Source organism: Ylistrum balloti, unplaced genomic scaffold (genome assembly GCF_031769215.1).
Source record: "Ylistrum balloti isolate Yb309-2 unplaced genomic scaffold, AGI_CSIRO_Ybal_v1 Utg371076, whole genome shotgun sequence".
NCBI classification, from domain to species: Eukaryota; Metazoa; Mollusca; class Bivalvia; order Pectinida; family Pectinidae; genus Ylistrum; species Ylistrum balloti.
In genome coordinates, this window is record NW_026782594.1 from 279,657 (window position 1) to 287,669 (window position 8,013).

Sequence of the window (8,013 nt, forward strand, 5' to 3'; positions counted from 1 at the left end):
AACTTACCGCAATATTTGTTCTTCTGAAGTAAACAAGCCAATACTTGCGTAAATTATAATAAAAAAACCCATCCGAAGCTACCAAATATCAAAAGTTTACATTTTTTTAGTGAATACACCTCTATGGAATCACGCCTCATATTTTAAATGTCAAAACGTCGATGTATTGGTATATTAACTTTCAAAAACATGAATATTGCATTAGACGATAGAACATTTCCAGCATAAGTGACGAGAAGGAATCTAATCATCGATGCTGTCCTCACAGTTTAACAAGTTTGATATTGAATACCAATCCATCTGGCAAAGTTTCATTGCTGTCAATAACTTCCCTATGGTTGCTTCCGTCTGGAATCTGTCCACCCAGTGTTGAAGAAGAGCACTCAGTCTTGCCTGGATGGTAACAGGATGGCCAATCTCATGTTGATCAATGATTGGTGGTGGCAATCCTAATTCAATAAAAAGGTTGAAATATGTGTTGCCAATTTCGGTGACGATTGCCTTTATTTCAGCCTCAGTAGGGGGTCTGTTCCAGACATCATTTGGAACCATATCTGTGAAGAATCATTTGATATGATTTGTAAATTAGTGCATCAAATATCATCTACATGTAAATAAATGATACTGATAACTATGAGTATTTGGAAAATATGACCGGAAAACACCTGTCAGAAGATCTAAATAGGAATTATTAAATGTTGACACGTTTCGGTATACTAGATATAACATTATCAGACACCCGATATATTCTCGTATAACTATGAGTATATGTTTTGTACTGTCATTATTAAATCGCGAAGTATAAATCACATGATAATTATCAAAACCATTTCAAAGTAGTATTTACGATGTCGACATACGATTACCAATGTTTACATCATAATGCTATCCCAATACATGTGATATGTATGTAATTAACTAATTGCCATTCCATTGGTATTGGTTTCGATTATTATGAAAATATTATCTTCTAACCTTGGATATCGGTTTCCTCGTTAATCACTAACACTTCGTTGATACGGTCAGTATCCATGCCAGTGTCCTCCATTGCCTTCTTGATATGCTGAATTGTCTGGTTCGGGTAGTCATTTGTCCATTTTAGAAACATCTTGGTGATCAGTGTGATGACCGCCACGTTTTGTGATTCCAATTTCGTATTCTGGATATCGGGGTAAGGGAGACCAAGAGTAACAAACAAGCGCTCACAATCAATACCGCAAACTAGACGTGACAGGCGACCAAGTTCACGTGGTGTTGGTCTTCTGTTATAGATGTTGTCAATTTCAGTCGTACCTTAAACACCAGGAGAATGAACAATTGAATAAACGCAGTTAAGTACTACTTGTATTGGAATAAGGAAGATCCTTAGAAAGAGTATTTTCGATATCTCAAAAATAGACATTTATATACATATTTATTATTTTATATAATGTTGAATTATTCCCGAACAAAATAGCATTCCTTCAAAATAATTTAAATCATAATATTATAATTTACAAAGTCAAAAGATGAAGTCAATTAGTATGCATGCTGAAAAAGACTGCGAGTAGTTTGCATATGTATGGAAAAATGGCGATTTGCCTATACTTTCTAGGGAGAAAATATTAATGTATTTCTTTAAGACGTTTACTCACCATCTTGCTTCAGTCTACTGTCATTACTATTATCACCACAAACTGTCGCATTGTCCTGTCCTGGAGCCTTTCAAGAATACGATCAGGAATACCATTAGTGTAACATGAATAAACAGATCCAGATTCGCAAAAGTCGTCTGGTAAATCGGAATTTCAATAAAACTTTAATTGATGATGGCTTATCCCATGACTATAGAGGCTACACAAAGCTACCGTATTTCGACGGTAAGTTTACACAATACCATTATACACTCTATTTTCACTTTAAATATCTAGGAGGGTAACTAGGAGACTAATTTATATACATACATCTAGAATGCTTAGACATGGTGAAATTGATTTCATTCTACAGCATAACGTTTAATAATATATGTTTGTCAAATAATACTCATAGAGAGAGCCAGGTTATGTCATTAACCATCAACATCAATTCACAAATAAATATTTTTTTAGAATTTGATACGAATCAAGAATTCATATGGTTTCTCTTAAACTGGATAGATAAGAAACAAACATTTCAGGGAATACAGAGATTACCTCTGTGACGCCCCAGTATTCAGCATCCGTTCTCGAAAGTCGATGTCGACCTTGACAATCTTCACCTTTACAAAGCACGCCCCTCTCTGAGTGAATGACGCTGTGCAAGTCTACGGGCGTGTCGTACGGACTCAGGTGGAAGTTGCAATGCAGTTGATATGTGAACAGAAAGTGTTGCTGGTTACTCATTTGCAGTGCTTCACGTACAATTTGTTCTATTGTGAGCCTGATACGTTTGCCTGAATCTGGAAGAAGCCTGGATTCTGTTGGACTGAACATCGTCACAGCTATAGTTGACCGTACTGCATGCATAGACAGGATCATTCTGCAAAGTTCATTGACCTCGAAACATCCAAAACCCCTATAGAGGCAAGCGCTGTAATTTATATTCGTCTGGCTGCCGGTAGCCGTTTCCTGGAATCTCTGCCTTGAAAACGAACCCGATATGTAAGTTCTAAGGATATGTGCAAATATTTTGTTGAACAACTCATCAGGTATGTATTTATCTTCGAATACCAAGCACAAAGTGCTAGATACAGCAGCGTTTCTCTGTCGGATGCATTCCATTTCTTCAGTAATGTCTTTGATGTTCTGTTCCTGCAGCTCCCTCAACTTGCAAGGAATAGTATACGCTTGACTGAAATGAGATATGTCGGTAGCGTTGACCGACACAAGCATTTTCACTATGAGTCCAAACTTTTCCATCAAGGCCAGAAGAACTTCGGCGTGTTTAAGAAATTCTTCATTCTTTTCGCCAATGAGCAGATGAGTTATTAACTTCTGAGTCAACTCCCCTTTAGATTTGTATAACTCCATATCTCGGATCAACAACAGGTCAGCCTCTGGGAGAAACTGGTCATCAGTAATGAGGATACTACACTGGGGGTCTAGGAGCACATGGTCCAACTCCCGGAAATAAATCACGGACCTCGTACAGTGTAGGTATCTGCACAATATATACATAATGAGGGTATTAAAGTGTCGCATTTAAAATGTATAATATTTAGAGGTCTCCATTTCCCATTGGTCTCATATGAGGTGAATCTACGTCCAAAGTTAAGTACGATAATTATACATGTACGTTCTTGTAGGTTTTACTTTATAATAAACTAGACTGATACTTAGAATGAAATCCCAACTATCGGTCGAGGTATATGTATTATACTGACACGAGCTGTAACTCCTGACAAGGGAAAACTGAATATATTTCTTAACTATGTTTGATTTGTTAATGTAAAGGTTGTAGATCTAAGTGACACTTAAGAAGTGACTGTTTACAGTTTGAAGCGAAAGTTTTTCCTCAATATCTAAATAAGATGGTTCCTTTATTCAATTTATGCATCAGCATCAGCATCTGAAGTATGTATATATATGCCTTTGTTATTGGAGTATGGGGATTTATCTTCAATTGAAATCATTGTTATTTCGTTGCCTTTGTTAGAGTTAGGTTTTATTCCCGTCAATAAACAAATATTCGATTAATGGATGAGTAAACCAATTTGACCACAGTATTTGTCATTGTAATGCTTTGATATTTTTCCTAACAAATATGTACTAACACTTTAGTTTATATTCTTAATTTCAATATATTCACATCCAGTGTTTTACTTATAACATGATTTAAAATAATAAGTGAAAGCTGAGTGATGAATGATTTAGTCTAAACAACATGAAATTTAACTCCCAGAAATATAAATCTGAGGGAAAAAACGAATACTACTGGTTGTTTACAACACACAGCGAGTGAAAAATGTATATGTTAAACAACCATTTCAAATACTGGTCATGTTTCTGAAAATGCTCATGATCAAAAGGATACAGATAGCTTATGTACCCCATTTTATCAGAATGAAATATTATAGCTAAATATAATACTTCTTTAGATTATTACTTACAGTTACAGTGAACATTTATCATTATTTAAGAACAACGTGTAAGTAGTCCACATCTGACTGAATAGAAATTTACAGTCAACTTCCAATGTGACGAAAAAACTCATTTCCATAAGAATGTACATGATTGATTAACATCATTAACTATTCTGATAATTTTGAGTATAAAAGAAATGACTGACATGTAGTACAGGTGGCCTTGAAATTTATCTATGACATATCCGTTTTCGTCACCAACCAAATGTGGTGTCCATTGCTACAGACAGTGTAGACCCTATGAACTGCTACTATAGCTAATATATAAATATATAAGTGGAATCAGTTAATAGTCAGCTATAAATAGAACAGAACTACAATATGTTTAGAAACCAACGATATTTGTTAAAGACATACTCACGCCAGCGCAAGTTTGATTTCATCTTCATCTGACAACGGCGCAAAAGAAGTTTTGTTCATTTCAATCACCTCCGACAATTTCAATATTTTCTGTCCGTTCTCTCTTGCTTCAAGTAAATCCTTCTCGAGCTTTAACCATCTAGTAGGTAGTTCTCTGCCCCACTGATCTTGGTGCTCAGCCCCTTCTGTGATGAAACCTCGCAATACCTCCAGCTCTTCATGATCATCGCCAAGGCTATTATCGACAGTGCAGAATTTGACGAAGTTGAACGCTGACAGTTCGGGAAATCTTGAGACGCTGAACCCTATGTCTTCTACTTGTTTTCCGTAGTTCTGCAGTAATAATAAATATGTGTTAATATTAGTAAGTTGATATTATTTTTATCTAAAAAAATATTGAGAAGTTAATCAACAAAAATAACCAGTTTGGGTGGTGTGTTTGTTGACGATACAAATTATAGATAAACTATACTATATCTGAAAAATACATGCATTTAGTACGTTGCATTTTCTGTCTTGAAATTTTATAATATATTACATGATGAATACTTATGATGGATGTAAGTACTTTATGTAATCATCACGTTGGATGTATTTTGATTTCATTTGAAAATAGTATCACTTACCCTGTTGTTTTTCTTCAATTCATCCAAAAATGTGCCAACAAATATTATTGGCGGCGAATGTATGCTGAGCTTTTCAGGATTCAACGTAACTGAGGAATATGTACCAATCAGTCGAACCCAGTTTTTAAGCCGATCTGTATATAAAAATATGTTAAACCTTCAAACAATATAATCTTGAATTTTATTTCCGATCACGATATATAAAAAAATTAAAACGTAAGAAATAAGTATGATTAATTACAGATACAAATTTGTTAAAACCACCTGATTTGTATGGTAAACCCTAAGCCATCAAAATAATCACAACAAATATCTCGTCTTGTTCGACCTAGCCGTCAATAAAAATTACATTCCAACTAATCCACAAAAATGTCAAATTGTGAAAATGTTGCTTATATTATTATTATCATTATTATTATTCCCGAATACCACTAGTGGTAAAGGTGTTACGTCATCATGATATTATGCTTGTCAATTATCTATTAATGATCACTGGAATCATGATTAGTCAAACACAATATCAGTTGATAGTTAATCAAGATTGCAAATTTTACGATTGCCTCTAAGATACCTTTGATAAATCTGATATAACATGTATGGATAAGAACCAGATTTATTGGCTTATATCGTTATATTCAGGAAAAACGTACATTATTTGTTGTTTTTTTATCTTTTGTTCTCGTTTATATATTTTATATTGCTGTTACTATTGTCGATCCTTCGGAATTACTTTTTTGACATAAATACGCAGATAAACATAATGACCGTGACCTTTGCATTTCAAGGCTTTATCATACTATATGTACTTATACCCGTTTTATTGCTCACACCAAATCAGTAATAATTAATTACGTTTAGGTATGCATAACAATTCCTGGTTCTTCGAAAACAGGGACTAACGCTTAGAATGATATTCTCTCCCGTTACATATTTTTTTCCTCTTGCGTCTCTACTGCTCTATTTGCCCATTAACAACTTGAGAGACGATTCCTACTTATATTGCTTGGTTTTCAATTAGCATTACTCCACGAACGGTGCTTTTATTCTTATAACTCAAAAACCATATACTTGTTTCGAAGTCATCTTTGGTTACCGTTGCCCATAACGATGCAACTTATTATTTTTTCCTTTTTTTTTTTTTTTTTTTTGTACCATACAATCTTTTTTGTTTTCATATCCATTTCTAATGTCAAGATAAAAGGGACACGTTCTATATAAGTAAAATATAAAGAAGAGTATGGCTAACAGAGCTCCTTGTGAGATATACTTTAAGCTTCACAATTTGCAAGTTTCGCAAATCATTAGCCTGCGGGTTATATATATGAAAAATACTTACGATTATTTAAAATGCATACTTTAAAATGTGTAACACACACATTTCAAAAATGCTCGTTTCTACAGACAGGTGAACATTTTGCTTAGAGATATAGAAATTAGGAAAATGTAATGGTATTTTATTCTAATTACATAGTAAGAACATATTTAATAAGCTCAAGCAATAAGAAAGTGTTTCTATGTTTATCATGAATATAACATACAGAGAAGGTCAATTCACCTACCAGTTTCCAGCTTGTCTCTAATGAAATCTGTTAGTCTGAAGACTAAAAGGTATACTCCGTGTGATGAAATGAAGATGTTGTGTGAAGCTTGAAACGGCGCATGGCCACCCATATCCCATAAAGAAAGGAACACCACATCAGACGGGGTATCAGATGAAGCCACGTGGACTATTTGTGCCTCATCTGCAATTTCTATTTCTCTTTGGTGCGATACCTGTTTTGTTTTGATGTCTTGAGAAGCCATATCGAGTGTTCCTGCCTCATCATCACTTCGTTTTCGTTTTCCGTGTGTCGAACTATGAGGCGACATCTCTGTTTCTGTGTCTTGAAGTGATGACAAAATATGACATTTCATTTCTCGTATTTCTTCATAGCTATGGAACATGTAATAGTAAACTGGGGAATATAATTATGTTTAACAAACCTTACCTCTAATTTGTTACTATCTCATTGTCATGAATACAAAATGATTGGATAACAGGCATTACCTGTACAAGGTATCTCCTAAATTCGCTCATATTATTGTTAAAGATCAACGTACCAATGATGGTACAAAAGACAAACAAGCAAATAACATCTTAACTTTTGAGTTAGACACAGTTAAGCCAAACAATGAAGTAAAATACATCATAAGGATGTGTCGTCCTTATAGGACTCGGGCGTAAGAGGCAATTGAAAAAAAAAATCAAAAGTGATCCGAAACAATAATGTAATTACGACAATTTTAACTATCAAAAAATCTACTGTATGAAAATCGGGATAGACACAAAACGAAGAAACTTTTACAGACATCGTATTGTCCCCAAAGAAATTTTGTACAGTAAAAAATTTTGAACAAATCATTATCTGTATCATGCTTAATGTTGAATATCAACTTATATATTGTTTTTCGCAAAATGGTGAAATCCGGAGATTCAAATCGTTTCTCCACAGAGACATACAGTACATCACATTAATTTCGTCATATCATTTAATGTATAAATTTATCTCAAAGTCCTAGCCAACTACCTGTCTGTATATTAGCTAATGTTGCTGTTTTGGTCATCATCGCTCCCATTCGTGCGTCTATCAATGTACTCGGAGATCGATTGTTACACTGCAAGGTTTTCAATTTCCAGTCAATGGAGAACCATACCGGATGTAAATCAGCACCAATGGTTGGTCTGCGCAACTTCAGATTTACTTTTTTTTTCTGGAGACGGCGGCATACGGTAGTTTTTCCGGCAGCATCCCTGCCAGAAAATACTACGCGTACATGTCGATAACTTTCAGTTTCTCCTTTAAACAGTGCTAAATATCTGTTGTAGTTAAGCTCTCCTGAAAATATAGGATTATATACAGTACACATACTAACAATGGAAATGGTCAC

At 34.5% G+C, this 8,013-nt stretch overlaps 1 protein-coding gene across 1 annotated transcript; it reads right to left on the bottom strand.

Moving 5' to 3' along the window:
* Positions 1–243: 243 nt before the first annotated feature.
* Positions 244–7,700, bottom strand: LOC132560545 (uncharacterized). Its single transcript, XM_060225211.1, has 8 exons — positions 7,653–7,700; positions 6,645–6,968; positions 5,086–5,219; positions 4,461–4,792; positions 2,172–3,117; positions 1,635–1,701; positions 976–1,293; positions 244–554 (listed from the first exon to the last, which is right to left on the bottom strand). The coding sequence occupies exons 1-8, from the start codon at positions 7,690–7,692 to the stop codon at positions 244–246; spliced, it is 2,472 nt and encodes an 823-aa protein (XP_060081194.1). The 5' UTR covers positions 7,693–7,700.
* Positions 7,701–8,013: the final 313 nt, after the last annotated feature.